The 24,145-nt window shown below is 42.0% G+C and overlaps 1 protein-coding gene across 9 annotated transcripts in view; it reads left to right on the top strand.

Moving 5' to 3' along the window:
* RPS15A (ribosomal protein S15a) overlaps positions 1 to 24,145 on the top strand; it is a 106,043-nt gene that overhangs the window by 4,273 nt on the left and 77,625 nt on the right. For 8 of the 9 annotated variants that reach the window (XM_055561146.1, XM_055561149.1, XM_055561145.1 and 5 more), the window contains one exon: positions 200 to 285. In XM_055561146.1, the coding sequence (XP_055417121.1) occupies positions 200 to 285 (86 nt within the window). Of the gene's footprint in view, positions 1 to 199; positions 286 to 1,402; positions 1,549 to 24,145 lie in introns of those variants that run through there. The other variant, XM_055561148.1, reaches the window with a different exon arrangement.

Below are 24,145 nucleotides of genomic sequence, written 5' to 3'. Positions count from 1 at the left end.
TCTGTTGATGTTTCCAGTAGTTTGCTTTTCCTCCTAAGTAGCCATAGTCTTGTTTTTCAAATTGAACTTATATAGAATATTGAACAGAATAGTTACCCATGTAATGTTGAGTTGGTTGGCTTCCATGCTCTGTTATAAAAGCTTTTTAGTGTTATTTGTTATTAGTGAAGTGTGAACACTTTTCTGTTTCTGTTTACAGTGTGGAGTGATCAGCCCTAGATTTGATGTGCAACTCAAAGATCTAGAAAAATGGCAGAATAACCTGCTCCCATCCCGTCAGTTTGGGTGAGTTGATTTTCTTCATTTAAAATTGATGCTGTGGATGCCTGTGATGCAGAGCTTTTTATTTATTTTTTTACGTAACAGTAGTAGTAATAGTCTCCATTCCCAAACAGCTTGACTCGTGGGTTAGTGCCTATGTGGCCACACTTCATGTGTTAGGTTTTAGTTTCTGAGAGGTGTGTGAGAGCTGAAGCTGGCTGAGAGAGAGCAGAATTGCGTTCCCTTTAGTGTCTGCTCTTTTGGCTTAGTGCAAATAGTTCATACATGTTCTCTATGAATACCCTCCTGTGGCCAGAATGACTTCTGAACCATTGCCCTCTGGGCAAACTCAGTTTGAAAATCTTCATCTGTGGTTAAGAGACTGAGTTCAAATTCTGGATTTTCTTTAAAGCTGTGAGGCTTTGGGTGATTCATGGCCTTGATTTCTTAAAGATGGTAGTTCTCTTATAAGTTACATTATCAACTGATTTACTTCTGGTAAAGCAGTTTAAAACCTGATCTGACACACCAAGCATTTGGTCTGTTTGTGGTTAAGAACTTTAATACCCAGTCACGTTTGGTGTTGTTGAATTTACTCCCACTTCATGGTTACTGTATAACAGGTATAGTGTTATGGGCAAGTCCTTTGTGATTGTAATTAGGATGCTAATTTTAATGCCTCCCGGTTGATACATTTTCTGTGTCTTACCTTGACCCCCATAGTAACCCATGAGATAGGCCAGGTGGGATGCCCTTTGTCCAAGTAACTGTATGATAGCTTGCCTGTGATCATACACACAGTAAGTGGCAGAAACACTTCTGTCAAGTTATATCAGTGCTTTAATGCTTTAAACTGTGTGTCTGCTTAAGAGCAGAAAGTGACATTCTGAAGTTAGAGGAGGTCCAGTTTTTGTTTTTAGGTAGCATTGCCTCATGTTAGCTGAGACCAGGACTGTGTGTGTATCTGGAGTCTGGCTCTAGGAGTCATGCCTGTGCACTGCCAGCCTGTGGAGGCTGCATTATGTCTGGGACCGCATGTTAAACACTGATGAATGTTGGAATTTTTTTTGTACCAGAAGTAGTTCGATGTTGAACAGTTTGTAGGGAAAACTTACCAACTTTTTTTTTTAACTTTCCATAGTTTCATTGTACTGACAACCTCAGCTGGCATCATGGACCATGAAGAAGCAAGACGAAAACATACAGGAGGGAAAATCCTTGGATTCTTTTTCTAGGGATGTAATACATACAAATAAAATGCCTCAGAGGACTCTGATGCTTCCTTAAGTCGTTTTGAATTTTATACAGCAGAGTAACAAGAGTGTCTTCGGAAGTGTACAGCCTTTGTGTTAATTGGTGAATGCTGTTTCCTTGAAGTACAAGAAAGTTTTGGTGTAACTTGCACCATCACCCTGGTGGCTCACCAGAGGAAGGTGTGTCTGGCCCTGCTTGGTTGACTCTGGTTTGGGTCCAGATGGTGAAGCTGCCTCTTCTGGAGTCTTAAATTAACCCTTGAATGAGTGGTGCCTTTCCTATTTTTAGCATAATAGAACACACATTTCATACCCTAAAAATATGATAAGTTACAGTTGATTATGTAAGTACTCATAAGGAAGCAGAAAATTAGAGTGCTACAGCTCACTAAGACTCAAAGTAAATTTGGATGGCATATCAGGGACACGCCAGCAGTATGTTCTTATAAAATGTCATTCTTTTTAAAAAACCAGTACTGTAAACCTATCACCAAATGTATTCAGGAATTGGGCAGAATTAGTAAGAGCAGTGCTGTCCAGTATACATCTAACAAGAGCCACATGTGTATTCAAAACTTCAGGAAGCCACATTAAAACAAGTAAAGAGAAACTTTTTTTTTTATTCTTAAAATAACATTTGTGTTCAAAAGGTAAAATTTCACCGTACAGATGATGTGAAAAATGAATGGGGTTTTGCTGTTTGCAGTGTCTTTGAAATGATGTGTGTGTTTGTGCTAGTGACTTCAGTCTTGTCTGACTTTTTTGACCCTATGGATCCTACGTATCTTGCCACAGGCTCCTCTGTGTTTAAGGATTTTCCAGGCAAGTATACTGGAGTAGGTGCCATGCCCTCTAGTGCTTTTTCCTGACCCAGAGATAGAACTCACTGTCTCTTAACAGTGTCCTGCATTGGCTGGCAAGTTCTTTACCACTGGTGCCATCTTGTTCAGTTGCTCAGTCATGTCTGACTGCTACCCCATGGACTGTAAGATGCCAGGCTTCCCTGTCCTTCACCATCTCCTGAAGCTTGTTAAAACATGTCCATTAGGTTGATGATGCCTTTCATCCAACCATCTCATCCTCTGTCACCCTCTTCTGTCCTCAGTCTTTCCCAGCATCAGGATCTTTTCCAGTGAGTTGGCTCTTCGCATCAGATGGCCAAAGTGTTGGAGCTTCAGCATCAGTCCTTTTGATGAATAGTGAGGATTGATTTCCTTTAGGATTGACTGGTTTCAGCTTGCTATCCAAGGGACTCTGAAGAGTCTTCTCCAACACCACAGTTGAAAAGCATCAATTCTTGGGTGCTCAGCTTTCTTTATGGTCCAACTCAATCTGTACATAACTACTGGAAAAACCATAGCTTTGACTCTATGGACCTTTGTTGGTAAAGTAATGTCTGCTTTTTAATATGCTGTCTAGATTTGCCATAGCTTTTCTTCCTTCCAAGAAACAAGTGTCTTATGGTTGCAGTCACCATGTGCAGTGAGTTCAGAGCCCAAGAAAATAGTCTGTCTCTGCTTCCATTGTTTCCCCATCTATTTGCCATGAAGTGATGAGGCTGGATTCCATTATCTTTGTATTTTGAATGTTAAATGTTGTTTTTCACTTTGATTAAGAGGCTCTTTAGTTCCTCTTCTGCCATAAGGGTGGTGTAATCTGCATATCTGAAGTTGATATTTGTTTCAGCGCTGTCTCGGAAGCCTGAAATGATCAACATGGTACATTTATTCACACTTAAAGCACATCTTAATTGGGACTGGTGTTCCAGGGTAGGAATGCAGAATCATTGCTGACTTGGAGTAAGGTGAACTCTTACAAGTGATAACTCTGAGCTTCCTCCTTGGGTAAAGAGGGGACTTAACCTCATGGGGTTTCTCATTTAGTAACTTCCTGAAAGGGCCTACTGTAAGATGTGGGAAACAGGCCTGGTAACCACATATGGTGTGTGTGCTAAGTTGCGTCAGTCCTGTCTGACTGACTCTGGACTATAGCCCGCCAGGCTCCTGTCCGTGGGATTCTCAAGGTAAGAATACTGGAGTGGGCCGCCACGCCCTCAAGAGGATCCTCCCGACACACTGGTTGAACCTGGGTCTCTTGCATTAGCAGGCGTATTCTTTACCACTAGCACCACTTGGGAAGCCCAACCACATGTGGTAGGCCTCACCAAAAAGCAAGTTGAGAGGCATGTCTAGGTTTGGGGCTTCTGATATTTGAAAGGTTGTGAGTAATTAGCATGAGTTTGGGGGGCTCAACAGATCAGGATTGAGGTCTGCTTTTCTACCTAATAACCTTGATTTCCTTATCTGTACATTGGGGAAAATGGAAAAAATCTACCTTAATTGAGGGAAAGGTGAAAGTGAAGTCAGTCGTGTCTGACTCCTTGCGACCCCATGGACTGTAGCCTACCTGGCTCCTCTGTCCATGGGATTTTCCAGACTAGAGTGGATTGCCATTTCCTTCTCCAGGGGATCTTCCCAACCCAGGGATCGAACCCGGCTCTCCTACATTGTAGACAGATGCTTTACCATCTGAGCCACCAGGGAAGTCTGAAGGAAAGGTGAGGTTACATAAAACAGTACTAAGCACTTGATGTTTTTACAGCTGTTTAGACACAGAAATTTAGTCCAGAGGACTCTAAAGAGCTGTGATTTGTCTTAAATGCCAAGGTTGTAAGCTCTTAAGTAGATGGAGGCCATGTTTTGTTTACTGTTGTCTCTGGTCTGCCTGATAATGGCACATGGGGGATACCTTAGTAATGACCTGTGTGCTAAGTCACTTCAGCTGTGTCGCCTTGTGACCCTATGGACTAGCCCGCCAGGCACCTCTGTCCCTTTGATACTCTGTCCCAGGCAAGAATACTGGAGTGGGTTGCTATTTCCTTCTCCAGGGGGTCTTCCTGACCAAGAGATCAAACCTAAGTCTCTTAACGTCTCTGCATTGGCAGGAGGATTCTGTATTACTAGCGTGGGCTGCTGTCTCGGATCACACAGAGTCGGACACGACTGAAGTGACTTAGCAGCAGCAGCGCCACCAGAGAAGCCCCTCAGGAAGTACGTGTTGATTGAATATCATACCGGGTGTTGACTTCAAATACTAAAATGAGGACAAGAAAATGGCCCCATTTGCTATTAATAGGGATCCTGTGTCCTTTAAAATGAACAAGGGTGGGAACAATTGGGAAACCTTTTAATGAAATTAACAGCACATGTTCTGTATGCCAGTAAGGAAGCAGATGGCCTTAGTCTGTTTCTGATACCCTCTCAGTAAGAGTTGTATCATGACCTGGGACTATGTACTGGAGTTGAGGTTCTGGAGACTGTTTAGGTTGCTGCTGGCAGGATGACTTCTCTGTGATGTGAACCCAGCCTTCACTCCTAATGTGCTACTGCTGCCAGAACGCAGAGACCGGAGGCTTGGAGTAGGACAACGCCTGGATTATTTGAACCCTCTAGATGTACTTTGAGTCAGTCTTAGGAGGGCGCCCCACACCTTCGCAGGTCCTGGTTAACCTGGAATCTATAGATGTCAGGCAGACAAACTTTGATACCTTTTTTTTTTTTTTTTTGAAACACATTCCATACAGCACAGAGCCTTTGATCACAGTCTGAAAGAAATTTGTAATTCAAAAGGTCAAAACCATTGCCAAGGAGACCCTCCACAATTTAGCAGCACGTCTGTGTCCATGCTAGTGCATGCTGAGTCCTCATTTGGAGGCTGTTTTGCCTTGCTTTGGGGTAACTTGGGAAGATAGAAGAGTACTCAGTTCTCTGGGCGAGTCAGAATTATTAACAGTTTAACTTGGTCAGGTCAACACCTGAGGTGACTTTTCCTTTACCCCAGACTAGGAAGTTTGCTTTCCACTTCTGACCCAGAAGAAAGCAAGCTCTGGGAGACCCAAAATCTGATTCTTGGCTTTCCAGTCTGATTCACTACTTCCCAAAATAGCTAATACCCATTGTTTCAGTTTTAATATAGGGACAATCTAATCCTGAGCTCTAAATCTCCCTCAAATGTGTGCCGCCTCTGAGCCCTTGGTTATGGCTCACCCCATCTGGAATACCTTTTCCCCAGAGGTGTTCCCAGAATCCAGCTTAAATGTCACATCATAAAACTTTCTTCCAAAGAAATGTGTTACACTTTTTCTGAAGATTTGTTGTTCAGTTGCTAAGTTGTGTCTAACTCTGCAACCCTGCGGACTGCAGCACGAAAGGCTTCTCTATCCATGGGATTCTCCCGGCAAGAATCCTGGAGTGGGTTGCCATTTCCTACTCCAGGGCATCTTCCCAACACAGGGACTGAATCTGCATCTCTTGCATCTCCTGCATTGGCAGGTGGATTCTTTAGCTTTGCATCACCTGGTAATTAGTAAGGCTAAGAGTAGTTTTTAGTGTTTGTTCAGTTCAATTCAGTCGCTCAGTCGTGTCCGACTCTTTGCGACCTCGTGAATTGCAGCACGCCAGGCCTCCCTGTCCATCACAAGCTCCTGGAGTTCACTCAAACTCATGTCCATCGAGTGGGTGATGCCATCCAGCCATCTTATCCTCTGTTATCCCCTTCTTCTGCCCCCAATCCCTTCCAGCATCAGGGTCTTTTCCAATGAGTCAACTCTTTGCATGAGGTGGCCAAAGTATTGGAGTTTCAGCTTCAGGATCAATCCTTGCAATGAACACCTAGTACTGATCTCCTTTAGGATGGACTGGTTGGATCTCCTTGCAGTCCAAGGGACTCTCAGGAGTCTTCTCCAACACTACAGTTCAAAAGCATCAATTCTTCGGTACTCAGCTTTCTTCACAGTCCAACTCTCACATCCAGACATGACCACTGGAAAAACCATAGCCTCGACTAGACAGACCTTTGCAAAGTAATATCTCTGCTTTTCAATATACTATCTAGGTTGGTCATAACTTTCCTTTCAAGGAGTAAGCATCTTTTAATTTCATGGCTGCAATCATCATCTGCAGTGATTTTGGAGCCCCCCAAAATAAAGTCAGCCACTGTTTTCCCCATCTATTTCCCATGAAGTGATGGGACCAGATGCCATGATCTTAGTTTTCTGAAGGTTGAGCTTTAAGCCAACTTTTTCACTGTCCTCTTTCACTTTCATCAAGAGGCTTTTTAGTTCCTCTTCATTTTCTGCCATAAGGGTGGTGTCATCTGCATATCTGAGGTTATTGATATTTCTCCTGGCAATCGTGAGTCTAGCTTGTGCTTCCTCCAGCCCAGCGTTTCTCATGATGTACTCTGCATAGAAGTTAAATAAGCAGGATGACAATATACAGCCTTGATGTACTCCTTTTCCTATTTGGAACCAGTCTGTTTTTCCATGTCCAGTTCTAACTGTTGATTCCTGACCTGCATATAGGTTTCTCAGTTTGTTAGTTTACTGTATGCCAGGCATGGAATTAAGAGCTTTACAGTTATCATCTAATTTCATCTTAACTGTTCGGCATTACGGCTACTATTGTTGGGTCCAGTTTTTCAGGTTGAAAAAAAAGTAAAGCACAGAGCTGTGCCATTTTATTCAAGATGCTAGGGAGTGAGTGGCAAAGTCAAGATTTAAATGCTTTGTTGTTGTTATTCAGTCACTCAGTTGTGACTCTTCGTGACCCCATGGACTGCCGCACACTGCAGACCACACAGAAAATAAGCTAAAGGTGGCAGTAAAGACAGATGGTTAATAGAATGCACTTTGAAATGAAATGTTAGTCACTCACATGCCCTGTGATCTTGGGCCAATTGCCATTCCTTGCTGTATCAGTTTCTTTATCTTTACCGTAAGAATGATAGTACTGCCCCCTGTGGTGGTCACAAAGATCAAATACAACGCTTGTTAACTACTGGGATGGTGATTAGAGCTGTTGGCAAGATGTCCAGGTTCTCCCCCTGCCAGGGTACATATACTTTCTATGTGATTAGTTCTGGCAATGCATGAGCTGTGAGCAGGAGTGATGTGTGTTACTGCCAGGCTGGTGGGAGAACTCCCGTGTGCCCCATTTCTTTCTGCCATGGTGCTGGGTGCTGGGCTCTGTTAGCCCCGTCCTGGGAGTGTGGGTGACAACGCAGAGATCCAGCTTTTCAGCAATGGCAGTGTAGAAGAGCGAGAAATCACCCGTTGGTTTTGGTTCATTACTAGCCCACTGATACAAATGAATTGTATACAACAAGCATTAGAGCAGTCTCTGAAATTTAGTAGGGGCTTTTTAAGTTGCAAAAAGGAAATTGGTGGTAGGCAGAATAAAAGGGATTATCATTCTGCAAGGTTGTTGTTGACCCACGAAAAGACGCCGGGATTCTTGGCTTCCGGAGGAGAAGAATTCAATCCAGGGCCAGAGACGAGGCTTGATTGCTCAGAGCTTTTGTGTAATAAAGTTTTATTAAAGCATAAAGGAGATAGAGAAAGCTTCTGACATAAGCATCAGAAGGGGGCAGAAAGAGTACCCCCCTGCTAGTCTTCAGCTGGATGTTATATAGTCACTAGCAGTCTGTTAATGAAAGAAAGGAATGTCTTAAAACTCATTACATGCCAATTGAGACAAGCAAAAATGTCTCCAGACTTTACTAAATTCTCCTGCAGGACAACATCACTCCAGGTTGAGAAGCTCTGTTCTATGGGATCAGGGCTTCACACTCTTGCTGCAAGCAGCCTGTGCCAGGGCCAGAGTTCCAAAAGAGGCCTGTGTGTCATATGTCTGTGTATTTAAAAGTAATAAGTCAAGCTAACAAGATGTTTAGTAAAGTATATTCTCTTGTATCTTGACAGCTTCATAACAGCAAAACCCTAAATAAATTTGGTTTTATATGATGAAGTTAGCAGAATGTCAAAAACTGAACTATTGCATATATCCTTAGCAAGATGATGGGACAGCAATATTTGGGTGAGAAAGACATTCATAATTTATAAATTATTGTATGTTCCATAAAATTTATTGCCCTTCATTTTTCATAAAATCACTAAATAGAGTAAAAGTTTTTATATAATTTATATTCTACAGGCTGTAATGATCCAAAAGACAAAAAAGTGTAATTAGTTTCAAAATATAAGAATTTGAGTATGTTTTCATAGAAAATATAAAGTAAATAAATATAAAAATAAAAAAGTGTTAAAGCTGTAAAGCCTCAATGAAGTTGCTTTTCTAAAGTATTCAAAAGTATTAAAGTTACAGGGCAAAATACAAATTATATAAGTATTGAATATCAAAGTTTTAAATCAATGTTGTTTAAATCCGAGAAATTTTAGTTTACTGTTTCGAAAACAATTTTATAAACAGTTTTACTGGGGACTTCCCAGATGGTCCAGTGGCTGAGACGCCACGCTCCCAATGTAGGAGGCCTTGGTTCGATCTAGTTGTGGAAACTAGATTCCACAAGCTGTAATTGAGAGTTTGAAAGCCCCAACTCAAAAAAAAAAAAAAAACAAAAAAAACCCACATGCTGCAACTAAGACTCATTGCGGCCCAAAAGCAAAACCAAACACAAAAGTTTTATTATGTAATATTTCATTATTAAGTAGTATTTCTGTTACATGACTTTTTACCTGGTATTTACTGTCAATCTAGTTGCTAATATAAGGAATTGGTATCGCTTTATACTTCTTATGTGAAGAAGAATAGAAATTTCTATCCAAAAAGAAATTCTGGATCTCATATATACAAATTAGAAAGTGATAGGATCTACTTAGGCTCAGTGGTAAAGAATCCACCTGCCAGTGAAGGAGACGCAGGAGACCCAGGTTTGATCCCTGGGTCAAGAAGATCCCCTGGAGTAGGAAATGGCAACTCACTCCAGTATTTTTGCCTGAAAATTCCCATGGACAGAGGAGCCTGGCGGGCTATAGTCCATGGGGCTGCAAAAAGTTGAACATAACTGATCAACGTGATCTACTTAAACTGCAAAATGTTCCTCATAAACAAGCAGGAACATGAAGAGCAAAAGAAAAATGGATGTTCAGCACTGTGGGAAAGTGGTGCTTGTTATGCAGAATCTATTGCACAGGCACACATGCTACTTGAGAAGGGAGAAGTTAATTAAGAAGTTAATTAATTTGTTCTTTCTCTCACATAAGTGTTTCCAGTGCTCAAGTTCTTTGAATCCTCTGAAGAGGTGTGTGTCTGCAATACCGGCAGAGGCCACTCCCCACAAACCTTTGTGAGATTCAGATACTGTTGCCTTTTGTTTAGAGATTTTAGGGCAAGAAGTGAGAACATTCTTGGGGCCTGAACAGTATTATGAAATAGGATATTTAGGATTACAGTTCATGCTGAGCCAGTGCTAAGCATATAATCCTGAGTGACAAGAGCACCCTTGTGTTCCTTAATACATTTATTTTTTTTGATGTATTTCTGAGATACAGAGCCAATCTTGCTAGGATCGAAGTGCATTACTGGCTGCGAGGGAGATGGGAAAAAACAAGATCCTAACCTTGGGGATCTGTAGAGTCACAATATAGGAATTTCCCCAAACACATAAAGAGTGCTTAAAAGGTGCTGGGCAACCAAAATTGTTGGAATAGGGAAATCCAGGGCAACACAGAAAGTGTTAGTTACTCAGTCGTGTCTGACTCTTTGTGACCCCATGGACTGTAGCCACCAGGCTCCTCTGTCCATGGGATTCTTCAGGCAAGAATACTGGAGTGGGTAACCATTCCCTTCAGGGGATCTTCTCAACCCCAGGGATGGAACCTGGGTCTTCTGCATTGCAGGCAGATTCTTTATCATCTGAGCCACCAGGGAAGCCCCAAGGGGATCATCCTATCCTCTAAACAATTAATGATGAAGACTGTCAGAATCAGCTTTTTTTTTTTTTTAGTTTTTTTAAAAGAGTTTTTGTCAGCACTTGGTCTTGGTTGCTGTGAGTGGACTTTCTGTAGCTGCAGAGAGCGGGGGCCACTCTTGTTGCGGAACATGGGGTCTAGGCTCGAGGGCCTCAGTAGTTGTGGCTCCAGGGCTGTAGAACACTGGCTCAGAAGTTGTGGTTCACCAGCTTTAGCTGCTCCATGGCATGTGGGATCTTCCTGGACCAGAAATCTGTGTTCCCCCTGCTTTGGCTGGTGGATTGTTAACCACTAGACTACCAGGGAAGCCTCAGAGTCAGCTCTTGGGGGACTCTGAAATCTAGTCAAAAACTTAAAACCACCAAGGGAAAGCTTGGTGAAGAGAGAAACTGCTGCTTTATGGTAAGAGGGTGCAGTGGCATTTCAGTTTGCCCGCCTACCATCCCCCGTGCTCCATGGCCCTGAGGAAGGGGGCCTTAGATTTCTCATGCTGACTGCAAGTGCCAGAAGAGGAACTTATTCTCAAAAAACTGTGATTGTGGTGTCAGCCTGCAGGAAGGTGGAAAGGCTTCCTATTTCTTTACTCAGGGCATTCCTAGGGCTGGGGTGACCTCTCTGTGGCTTTTGCTGAAAGTGTTTAAAAGCACAGGCAGCTACTGGCCTCAGCAGCCTGGAGCAAGGGACAATACTTGGGACAAGTAATAGAACAAGAAGCCTGGGAAGGGAGAGGCTGGGGAAGAGACATGGGTGGGCATAGAGCTTTTCAAAGCATCTTTGTGTGCCTGGGACTTGAGAAAGCCATGTGCAGGCTTAACGTGAGACACATATTCAGAAAAGGCCTGAGAAGAATCTGGGCTTTCATGTCATGCTGGCCTTCAGGCCCTGTGGAAGCAGGAAGAGAAGTGAAGGCAGAGTTGTAAGCAGCCTACTAGGTGTTCAAGGAGTGCCCTGATCAGATCAGATCAGATCAGTCGCTCAGTCGTGTCTGACTCTTTGTGACCCCATGAATCGCAGCACGCCAGGCCTCCCTGTCCATCACCAACTCCCGGAGTTCACTGAGACTCACGTCCATTGAGTCAGTGATGCCATCCAGCCGTCTCATCCTCTGTTGTCTAAAAAAGTTCTTCGTTTCTTTTATTGGCTTCAAATATTTAAGGTAACTCTGCCAAAATAGTAGCTGTCCAGTCAGATAAAGGAACACAGAATTCAGTGGCAAAGACTGACTACAGACCTTACAAAAATTGTTTAGAAAAGTCACTAAACAAGCAAACAACAGCAACCTATAACAGGCAGAGAAAGGAAAATCTGACTTCCAGAGTTGCCACATATTCAAAATACTCAGTATTCAACAACAATAAAATAACAAGCCATGAGAGTAACAAGAGATTACGGCCATTCACCAGAAAAATTATTTAATAGAAACTGTACTCACTAAACATTAAGTCCTCTCTGTGGGCTGTGAGGATGGGACGTGTTTAGAATAAATGTGTACCTGTGCGGTCCTGCTGAGGAGCCCTGCTTGCTGTGTTCTCTCTTGCTGTTTGGATCGAGTTGCGTGCCTCTGTCCTTTTAGAAAAGTGTGCAGTGTGGCAAGGGAGAACGGGGCAGAGCTCCCCAGGGGGTGGTCTTGTGGGCAGGTGGGTAGGTGTCCGTAGAGAGGCCGTCCATGTCCAGCTGTGTTTCCAGCACCATTGCTCCCAAACCTGCTTCCTGAGGCATCCAAAGGGCAGGCGCTTTGTAGAGTGTAACCCAGATGCTTTGTGAATGGGAATGTAGGGGAGGGTGGGGCCTTGACAATGAATTTGATAGTAGAATGGACTGTGAGGATGTAGCTTAGTCTTCTTACCTTTTGAGCTCCAGTTTTCTCATTTGTGAAAACAGATGATAATGACAACACTGCTTGTACTGTGCATACTCTGTTCCAGACACTTCATGTAAGAACTCATCTAATGTTCATACCGATATTACAAGGTGGTGCGCTTATTATAGGGTTTCCCCAGTGGCTTAGTGGTAAAGAATCCACCTGCAATGCAGGAGACACTGGTTCGACCCCTGGTTTGGGAAGATCCCCTGGAGAAGGCAATGGCAACTCACTCCAGTATTCTTGCCTGGAAGATCTCATAGGCAGAAGAGGCTGGCAGGCTATAGTCCATAGAGTTGCAAAGAGTCGCACACGACTGAAGCGACTAAGCACGCATGCACATACTCACTATATGCATTTTACAGATGAGGAAGCTGAAGTATAGGGAAATTAAGTCACTTGGTTGTACCGCTAGTATTTGGAGAAGACAGATTCAGACCTTAAGCACTGGCCTGGCTTCATGGGCTTATCATGAGATTAAATGGGTGAACACAGTAAGAGCTTAGTCTAGTGTCTGGTACAGGATAAGTGTTCAGAAAATCGTAACAGCTATTGTCATCAGATCAGGATCCAAACATACAATCAGGGGCTTTCTCCAGCTCTCTCATGTCAGATGTGCTTGTGTAAACAGCCACTTTTCAAGGGGTGTGGGGAATATTGTTTTGCAACTATCTGTTGAACTGGTGGATCTTTACTTAGAACAAATTATAAACACCTTTATGCTTTAGGGAAGGTAAAATTTGCTCAAGCTTTTCCTCATTTTACTCCAGCTTGGGCCCGTGCGGCTGGGTGAGCTGAGCCCACCATCTGTCCTTCAGCCCCTGGGCTTCTCCCCCACCAGGCACTCACATTTGTCTTACTTCCTGGTCATGAGCCAGTCTCTCCTATTAGCCCTCAAAGGATCCGAGAGGTCCGCAGGAGAACACTCAGGATGTGGCTGGTTCCGAGGGCTTCTGGTATAGGGCCTGGGAAAATGTGGGCATTTCCCCCTCCCCAGTTCATTCTGTCGCTCTGCTTGTTAGCACAAAATCCAGATGTCAGAGAATTTGATTTTCTTTGTTTCTTCCCATGAAATAGAATGTGGTCTGGTGCGTGAGGAAGAATCTAGTGATTCATATTTTCTGCTTATTTGGCTCCCGGCTGAATGGGAATTTGCATTACTTAATGTGTGACTTTTTTTTGGGAAATCAAAAGAAGTTTCCTATTCAATTATTAAATGAATTTTACAGCCAAATAATCCTCTTATTTTTTTACTCCTCCTTGGTGGAGGATGTCTAGGCTCTCTGAGTGGTCAATCCCTCTCATGTCCTTTGTTTCCATCTGGGCATGAAGTTCAAGTCCCTCATTCAAGGATTAGGAGCTTCTAAGAGGCAGTTTCTGAATGTTGAGCTTTAAGCCAACTTTTTCACTCTCCTCTTTCACTTTCATCAAGAGGCTTTTTAGTTTTCCTTGACTTCCTGCCATAAAGGTGGTGTCATCTGCATATCTGAGGTTATTGATATTTCTCCTGGCAATCTTGATTCCAGCTTGTGCTTCTTCCAGCCCAGCGTTTCTCATGATGTACTCTGCATTGAAGTTAAATAAGCAGAGTGACAATATACAGCCTTGACAGACTCCTTTTCCTATTTGGAACCAGTCTGTTGTTCCATGTCCAGTTCTAACTGTTGCTTCCTGACCTGCATATAGGTTTCTCAAGAGGCAGGTCAGGTGGTCTGGTATTCCCATCTCTTGAAGATTTTTCCACAGTTGATTGTGATCCACACAGTCAAAGGCTTTGGCATAGTCAATACAGCAGAAATCGATGTTTTTCTGGAACACTCTTGCTTTTTCCATGATCCAGCAGATGTTGGCAATTTGATCTCTGGTTCCTCTGCCTTTTCTAAAACCAGCTTGAACATCTGGAAGTTCACGGTTCACATATTGCTGAAGCCTGGCTTGGAGAATTTTGAGCATTACTTTACTAGCATATGAGATGAGTGCAATTGTGCGATAGTTTGAGCATTCTTTGGCATTGCCTTTCTTTGGGATTGGAATGAAAACTGACCTTTTCCAGTCCTGTGGCCACTGCTGAGTTTTCCAAATTTGCTGGCATATTGAGTGCAGCACTTTCACAGCATCATCTTTCAGGATTTGAAATAGCTCCACTGGAATTCCATCACCTCCACTAGCTTTGTTTGTAGTGATGCTTTCTAAGGCCCACTTAACTTCACATTCAGAAAACTAAGATCATGGCATCTGGTCCCATCACTTCATGGGAAATAGATGGGAAAACAGTGGAAACAGTGTTAGACTTTATTTTTTGGGGCTCCAAAATCACTGCAGATGTTGATTGCAGCCATGAAATTAAAAGACACTTACTCCTTGGAAGGAAAGTTATGACCAACCCAGATAGCATATTCAAAAGCAGAGACATTACTTTGCCAACAAAGGTCCATCTAGTCAAGGCTATGGTTTTCCCAGTGGTCATGTATGGACGTGAGAGTTGGACTATGAAGAAGGCTGAGCACCAAAGAATTGATGCTTTTGAACTGTGGTGTTGGAGAAGACTCTTGACAGTCCCTTGGACTTTAAGGAGATCCAACCAGTCCATTCTAAAGGAGATCGGTACTGGGTGTTCTTTGGAAGGAATGATGCTAAAGCTGAAACTCCAGTACTTTGGCCACCTCATGCGAAGAGTTGACGCATTGGAAAAGACTCTGATGCTGGGAGGGATTGGGGGCAGGAGGAGAAGGGGACGCCAGAGGATGAGATGGCTGGATGGCATCACCGACTCGATGGGCGTGAGTTTGAGTGAACTCCGGGAGTTGGTGATGGACAGGGAGGCCTGGCATGCTGCGATTCATGGGGTCGCAAAGAGTTGGACACAACTGAGCGACTGAACTGAACTGAACTGAACTGAAGAGGCAGTTTGGAAGACTTTGCCAGCTGGGAGTGAATTCTTTTAGCACATTTGAAAAAAGTATTCATTTATTTTGGCTTTGCTGGTCTTCGTTGCTGTGCAGGCTTCTTCTCTAGCTGCGGGGGGCAGGGGCTACTTTCTAGTTGTGGTGCACGGGTTTCTCATTGCGGTGGCTTCTCTTATTGCCAAGCACGGGCTCTAGAGCACAGGCTCAATAGTTGTGGTTCACGGCCTTAGTTGCTCTGGGGCATGCGACAATTTCCTGGCCCAGGGATCTACCCCATGTCTCCTGCATTGATTGGTGGATTCTTCACTGCTGACCCACCAGGGAAGTCCAGGAAGCGACGTCTTAATGTTCGCCAGCTGTGGAGTGAGAGTTAGTACCTCCTCCTTGTTCATCAGTACATCAGCTTCAGATGCCGTCGTCACACAGGCTTGAGCAGGGCTTGGGCCCAGGGTCAGTGGAGACAAAATACAAACGGAAGGGAACTGTGTAGGGTCCAGGGTGCTCTGCCCCAGCTTACCTGGGAAAAAAACCCAAAGACTCGGCTGCCCTTCAGGAGGACCTTAAGCAAGGCTTGCTGTGTGGCCATGTCTGGGATGCCCACAGATTAGGTTCTTCTCAGCTGGTGCCATTTGTCTCATCACACTGTAGACTTCTGGAGGGCAACTCAGTTGCTATTCCTCTCTCCCTTCCTTTCTCCTCCAGTGTCATCATGTGTGCAATACAATAATTTTTTAAAAAATGTAGTGAAGTGTAGTTGATTTACAATGTTGTGTTTAATTTCTGCTGTACAGCAAAGTGACTCAGTTGTACATATGTATATTCTTTTCCATTATGGATTATCACAGGATATTGAATATGGCTCCCTGTGCTATACAGTAGGAGCTTGCTGTTTATCCAGGGTATGTATAATAATTTGTATCTGCTAATTGCAAACTCCCAGTCCATTTTGCCCCAACCCACCGTCCCGCTGCTGGCCTGCAGTCTGTTATATCTGTGAGTCTGTTTTTGTTTCATAGACATGTTCATTTGTGTCATACTTTAGATTCCACATGTAAGTGATATCACAGTATCTGTAATGTGTACATATGTATATGTACATAGTATTTGCCTTTCTCTTTATGACTTACTTAGCTTAGTTTGATAATCTTGAGGTCCATCCATGTTGCTGCAAATGGCATTATTTCTGTTTTAATGGCTGAGTAATGTTCCATTGTATGTGTGTGTATGTGTATGTCTATCCATGGGGTTTTTCAAGAAGAATACTGGAGTGGGTTGCCATTTCCTTCTCCAGAGGATCTTCCCAACCCAGGGATCGAACCTGCATCTTCTGTATCTCCTGCATTGTAGGCAGATTCTTTAATCCACTGAGTCATCGGGGAAGTCCTATATATATATATATATATATATATATTTAAATTCCCTGATGATTGATATTGTTAAGCACCTTTTCATGTACCTGTTGGCCATTTGTATATCTTCTTTGGAAAAATGTGTATTTTACATCCTTTGTCCATTTTTTAAAATTTTATTTATTTTTAATTGGAGAATAATTACTTTACAATATTGTACTGGTGTCTGCCATACAACATGAATCAGCCATAGGTACACATACGTCCCCTCCCTCTTGAACCTCCTCCCTGCCCCACATGCCACCTCATCCCACCCCTCTAGTTTGTTAGCACGGTTTGAGCTCCTTGCATCATACAGAAAATTCCCACTGGCTATCTGTTTTACATGGTAATGTACATGTTTCCATGCTACTCTCTCAGTTTGTCCCACCCTCTTCTTCCCTCACTGTCCACAAGTCTGTGCTCTATGTCTGCATCTCCATTGCTGCCCTGAAAATAGGTTCATCAGTACCATCTTTCTAAATTCCATGTGTATGCATTAATATATGATGTTTGTTTTTCTGATTTACTTCACTCTGTGTAATAGGCTCTAGGTTCATCCATCTCATTAGAATGGACTCAAATGCATTCCTTTTTATGGCCGAATAATAATTCCATTTCCCTTTATGGATCATAGCCTTGTTGTGGCAAAGGGACTTGTATAACTCAATGAAGCTGTGAGCCATGCCATGTAGGGCTACCCAAGATGGATAGGTCACAGTAAAGAGTTCTGGCAAGTTGTAGTCCACTGGAGGAGAGAATGGCAAACCACTCCAGTACTCTTGCCATGAGAACACCATGAACAGTATGAAAAGGCAAAAAAATGTGACACTGGACAATGAGCCACCAGGTTGGAAAGTGTCCATTATGCTACTGGGGAAGAGTGGAGGGCAATTACTAATAGCTCCAAAAAGAATGAAGTGGCTGGGCCAAAGGAGCAATGATGCCCAGTTGTGGATGTGTCTTGTGGTGAAAGTAGAGTCCAATGCTGTAAAGAACAATGTTGCGTGGGAACCTGGAATGTTAGGTCCATGAATCATGGTAAATTGAAAATGATCAAAGAGGAGATGGTAAGAGTGAACATCAATATTCTAGGAATCAGTGAAAATGGATGGGAATGGGTGAATTTAATTCAGATGACCATTATATCTACTACTGTGAGCAAAAACTCCATAGAAGAAATGGAATAGCCCTCATAGTTAACAAAAGAGTCTGAAATGAAGTACTTGGGTGCAATCTCAAAAACGACAGGATGATCTCAGTTCATTTCCAGGGGATACATTCAACATCACAGTAATCCAAGTCTATGCTCCAATGACTCATGATGAAGAAGTGGTTCTATGAAGATCTACAAGACCTCTTAGAACTAACACCAAAGAAAGATGTCCTTTTCATCATAGGGGACTGGAATGTGAAAGTAGGAAGTCAAGAGATACATGAAGTAACAGGCAAGTTTGGCCTTGGAGTACAGAATGAAGCAGGGCAAAGGCTAACAGAGTTTGGTCAAGAGAACGCACTGGTCATAGCAAACACCCTTTTCCAACAACACAAGAGAAGACTCTACACATGGACAAGACCAGATGGTCAATACCAAAATCAAATTGATTATATTCTTTGCAATCCAAGATGGAGAAGCTCTATACAGTCAACAACAAGACCTGGAGCTGACTGTGGCTCAGATCATGAGATCCTTATTGCAAAATTCAGACTTAAGTTGAAGAAAGTATGGAAAACCACTAGGCCATTCAAGTATGACCTAAATCAAATTGTTATATTATCATAGATTATATGGTGGAAGTGACATATGGATTCAAGGGATTAGATCTGATAGAGTGCCTGAAGAACTATGGACGGAAGTTGGTAACAGTGCACAGGAGGCGGTGACCAAAACCATCCCAAAGGAAAAAAAATTGAGGAGGCTTTACAAATAGCTGAGGAAAGAAGAGAAGGGAAAGATATATTCAAAAGAATGCAGAGTTCCAGAGAATAGAAAGGAGAGATAAGTAAGCCTTCTGCCTCATTGATTATGCTAAAGCCTTTGACTGTGTGGATCACAACAAACTGTGACGAATTCTAAAAGAGATGGGATTAACACACCACCTTCCCCATCTCCTGAGAAATCTGTATGTGGGCCAAGAAGCAACAATTAGAACCATACATGGAACAACTGACTGGTTCAAAATTGGGAAAGGAGTAAGACAAGGCTGTGTGTTGTTACCTTGTTTATTTAATTTAAATGCAGAGTACATCATGCAAAATGCCAGGCTGGATGAATCACAAGTTGGAATCAAGACTGCTGGGAGAAATATCAACAACCTCAGATATGCAGATAATACCACTCTAATGGCAGAAAGTGAAGAGGAGCTAAAGAGCCTCTTGATGAGGGTGAAAGAGGAGAGTGAAAAAGCTGGCTTGAAACTCAACATTCAGAAAACTAAAATCATGGCATCCAGTCCAATCACTTCATGGCAAATAGAAGGGAAAAAAGTAGAAGCAGTGGCAGATCTTATTTTCTTGTGTTCCGGTATCACTGAGGACAGTGGCTGTAGCCATGAAATTTAAAGATTTTGCTCTTTGGAGGAAAGCTATGAGAAATCTGGACAGCATATTAAAAAATAGAGACATCAGTTTGCCAAAAAAGGTCCATATCCATATAGTCAAAGCTATGGTTAAGATGGTTGGACAGTATCACTGACTCAGTTCAGTTCAGTTCAGTTCAGTTGCTCAATAGTGTCCGACTCTTTGCGACCCCATGAATTGCAGCACGCCAGGCCTCCCTGTCCATCGCAAACTCCCAGAGTTCACTCAGACTCAAGTCCATCGAGTCAGTGATGCTATCCAGCCATCTCATCCTCTGGCATCCCCTTCTCCTCCTGCCCCCAATCCCTCCCAGCATCAGAGTCTTTTCCAATGAGTCAACTCTTCACATGAGGTGGCCAAAGTGCTGGAGTTTCAGCTTCAGCATCATTCCCTCCAAAGAAATCCCAGGGCTGATCTCCTTCAGAATGGACTGGTTGGATCTCCTTGCAGTCCAAGGGACTGTCAAGAGTCTTCTCCAACACCACAGTTCAAAAGCATCAATTCTTCAGCGTTTAGCCTTCTTCACAGTCCAACTCTCACATCCATACATGACCACAGGAAAAACCATAGCCTTGACTAGACGGACCTTTGTTGGCAAAGTAATGTCTTGGCTTTTGAATATGCTATCTAGGTTGGTCATAACTTTCCTTCCAAGGAGTAAGCATCTTTTAATTTCATGGCTGCAGTCACCATCTGCAGTGATTTTGGAGCCCAAAGAAATAAAGTCTGACACTGTTTCCACTGTCTCCCCATCTATTTGCCATTAAGTGATGGGACCGGATGCCATGATCTTCGTTTTCTGAAGATTGAGCTTTAAGCCAACTTTTTCACTCTCCACTTTCACTTTCATCAAGAGGCTTTTTAGTTCCTCTTCACTTTCTGCCATAAGGGTGGTGTCATCTGCATATCTGAGGTTATTGATATTTCTCCCAGCAATCTTGATTCCAGCTTGTGTTTCTTCCAGTCCAGCATTTCTCATGATGTACTCTGCATAGAAGTCAATTTAAGCAAACTCCAGGAGATAGTGAAGGACAGGGAAGTCTGACATGCTGCAGTCCATGGGGTTGCAAAGAGTCAGACATGACTTAGTAACTGAATAACAACAACAACAACAACAACAACAACAAATATCCCATTGTATACGTGTACCGCAGCTTCTTTATCCATTTCGTCTGTTGGTGGACATCTAAGTTGCTTCCATGTCCTACCTATTGTAAATAGTACTGCAATGAACATTGTGTTACATGTGTCTTTTTCAATTATGGTTTTCTCAGGGTCTATGCCCAATAGTGGGATTGCTGGATCATATGGTAGTTTTATCCCTAGTTTTTTAAGGAATCTCTGTACTGTTCTCCATAGTTCTTTGCCAATTTTTAATCTGATTTTTTTTTTTTTTTTTGCTATTGAGTTGTATGAATTCCATATATGTTTTAGGAATATATCATATAGATGGTTTTCAAAGATTTCCTCCTATTCTGTAGATGTCCTTTTCATTTTGTTAATTGTTTCCTTTGCTGTGCAGAAGATTTTTAGTTTGATGTAGACCCAGGTGTTTCTTCTTGCTTTTGTTGACTGTTTTTTGTTGTCATAAAAAAAAAAAAATCGTTGTCAAGACTAATGTGAAGGAGTTTTCCACATATGTTTTCTCCTAGGAATTCTACCGTTTCAGGTCTTACATTTAATTATTTATTAAAAAAATTCATTACCATTTATTCAGAGCAAGAAATAGTATGCAAGAAATAAAATGATATAGAAGATTTAATGACAGAAAAATGCTATTAAAAACAGTAAAGAAGAGGGAATAGGAGAGGTGAAAATTGGGTGACAAAGTGTATTTATAAATATATCCCACTTCTAAAAGCTCAAAATTTATTAAGAATGTGTGTATGTTAATGAGTCTGTACACACAAATATATGATATTCCATCAGATCTTACATTTACATCTTGAATTTATTTCAAGTTAATTTTTGTGAGTATTGTAAAATAGGGGCCCTATTTTATTCTTCTGTACATGGCTACCCAGTTTTTCCAAAACCATTCACTGAGGAGACTGTCTTTTCCTATTGTATGTTCTTGTTGCTGTTGTCAAAGATTAGTTAATTATATATGTGGACTCTCTATTCTGTGGCATTAGTCTATATGTTTGTTTTTATGCCAGTTCCATACTGTTTTTATTACTATAGCTTTGTAATAGAGTTTGAAATTGAGACATGTGATACCTGAAACTTAGATCATCTGTCTCAAGATTGCTTTGGCTCCTCAGGATCTTTTGTGTTTTGACACAAATTTTGTGATTCTTTTTTGCTATTTCTGTGAAAAATGTCTTTGGAATTTTGATACAGATTATGTTGAATCTGTAGATTACTTTGGGTAGTATGGAGATTTTGACAATGTTAATTTTTCCATTCCATGAACATGGTATACCTTTTCATTTGTTTGTATCTTGTTCAATTTCTTTCATCAATGTTTTCTAGTTTTCAGCAAACCAAACTTTCAAAGGAATTCCCTGGTGGTCCAGTGGTTAGGATTCAATGCTTTCACTGCCAACTGCCCAGGCTCAATTCCTGGTCTGGAAACTAAGATCCCACAAGCCCTGTGGCATGGCCAAAAAAACAAAAAAACCAATCACCTCCCTCCCCAGACCCCAAAAAACCAAACCAAAACAAAATCAAACAAAAAACCCAGTCTTTTACCTCCTTGGTTAAGTTTATTCCTAGGTATTTTATTGTTTTTGATGGCTCTTGTCAGTGGAATTACTTTCTTAAGTTCTCTTTCAGATAGTTTGTTTTTAGTGTATAGAATGTAACTGATTTTTGCATATGGATGTATCCTGCAACTTAACCTCATTTATTAGTTCTAATGATTTTTTGGTGGAGTCTTAGGGTTTTCTGTATATTATGTTATCTGCAAACAGAGAAAATTTAACTTCTTCCTTCTGATTTGGATGACTTTTTTCCTGTCTAATTACTCTGACTGCAACTTCCAGTACTAAGAGAATAGGCATCCTTTTCTTGTTCATCATCTCAGAGGAAAAGCTGTTAGCTTTCCACCATTGAGTACAATGTTAGCTGTGGACTTGTCATCAGTCAGTTCAGTTCAGTCGCTCAGTCATGTCCAGCTCCTTGCGACCCCATGAATTGCAGCACGCCAGGCCTCCCTGTCCATCACCAACTCCCGGAGTTCACTCAAACTCATGTCTATCGAGTTGGTGATGCCATTCAGCCAACTCATCCTCCGTCGTCCCCTTCTCCTCCTGCCCCCAATCCCTCCCAGCATCAAAGTCTTTTCCAATGAGTCAACTCTTCGCATGAGGTGGCCAAAGTACTGGAGTTTCAGCTTTAGCATCATTCCTTCCAAAGAAATCCCAGGGCTGATCTGCTTTAGAATGGACTGGTTGTATACGGCCTTTATTATGTTGACATATATTTGTTCAACACCAATCTTTTGAGAGTTTTGAATCATGAAAGGTTGTTGAATGTTGTCATATACTTTTCCCCCATCTGTTGAGATGATCACACAATCCTTCATTCTATTAATGTGATATGTCTCATTGAATGGCTTGTGTATGCTGAACCATACTTACAAACTAGGGATAAATCCCACTTGATCATGGCATGTGGTCCTTATAATGTGCTATTAAATTTGGTTTGCTTGTATTTCACTGAGGATTTTTGAATCTATGCTCATCAAGGATATTGCTGTGTAACTTTCTTTTCTTGTAGTGTCCTTTTATGGCTTTTTTTTTTTTTTTTAAATCAGGGTAATGCTGGGCTTGTGAAATGAGTTTGGAAGTGTTCCCTCCTTTTCAATTTTCTGGAAAAGTTTGAGGAGGATTCAAGTGAAAGAATGGAGAAGGCAATGGCACTCCACTCCAGTACTCTTGCCTGGAAAATCCCAAGGGCGGAGGAGGCTAGTAGGCTGCGGTCCATGGGGTCGCTAAGAGTCAGACATGACTGAGCAACTTCACTTTCACTTTTCACTTTCATGCACTGGAGAAGGAAATGGCAACCCACTCCAGTGTTCTTGCCTGGAGAATCCCAGGGACGGAGGAGCCTGGTAGGCTGCAATCCATGGGGTCGCACAGAGTCAGACACGACTGCAGCGACTTAGCAGCAGCAGCAGCAAAGTGAAAGAAAGTGAAAGTCATTCAGTTGTGTCCAACTCATTGCGACCCCATGGATATACAGTCCATGGAATTCTCCAGGCCAGAATACTGGAGTGGGTAACCTTTCCCTTCTCCAGGGGATCTTCCCAACCCAAGGCTTGAACCCAGGTATCCCACATTGCAGGCAGATTCTTTACCAGCTGAGCCACGAGGGAAGCCTAAGAATACTGGAGTGGGTAGCCTATCCCTTCTCCAGTGGATCTTCCCGACCCAGGAATCGAACTGGGGTCTCCTGCATTGCAGGTGGACTCTTTACCAACTGAGCTATCAGAGAAACCCTTGAAGAGGATTGGTGTTAATTATTCTTTAAATGTTTGGTAGAATTCACTATTTTTTAAAATTGAAGAATAGTTGATTTAAAATGTTGTGTTAATTACTGCTGTACAGCCAAGCAATTAAGTTTTATATATAAATAATATATATATGTATGTGTGTGTGCATAATGTACTATATTATATATATATGAATATATATGTACATTCATTTTTTTAAAAAATATTCTTTTCCACTATGGTTTTTTTTTTATCATAGGATATTGAATATAGATCTCTGTGCTATACGGGAGGACCTTGTTGTTTATCTATTATATATATGAAAGTTTACATCAGCTAATCCCAATAGCATCCCTTCCCTAACCCTCTGACACATGGTAACCACCAGTTTGTTTTCTATGTCTATCATTCTCTTTCTGGTTCGTTTGTGTGCTATTTTAGATTCCACATGTAAATGACATCATATGGTATTTGTCTTTCTCTTTCCTAACTTAGTATGATACTCTCTAGTTGCATCCATATTGCTGCATATGGCATTATTTTGTTCTTTTTTATGGCAAAGTAGTATTCCATTGTATATATGAACGATGTCATCTTTATCCATTCTTCTGTAGACGGACATTTAGATTATTTCTGTCTTGGCTATTGTGAATAGTGCTGCTATAAACGTAGGGGTGCATGTAATCTT

This window comes from Bubalus kerabau, chromosome 23 (genome assembly GCF_029407905.1).
Source record: "Bubalus kerabau isolate K-KA32 ecotype Philippines breed swamp buffalo chromosome 23, PCC_UOA_SB_1v2, whole genome shotgun sequence".
Taxonomy (NCBI): Eukaryota; Metazoa; Chordata; class Mammalia; order Artiodactyla; family Bovidae; genus Bubalus; species Bubalus kerabau.
Note: the sequence above shows the minus strand (reverse complement) of the source record. Positions and strands in the feature narration are given on the sequence as shown.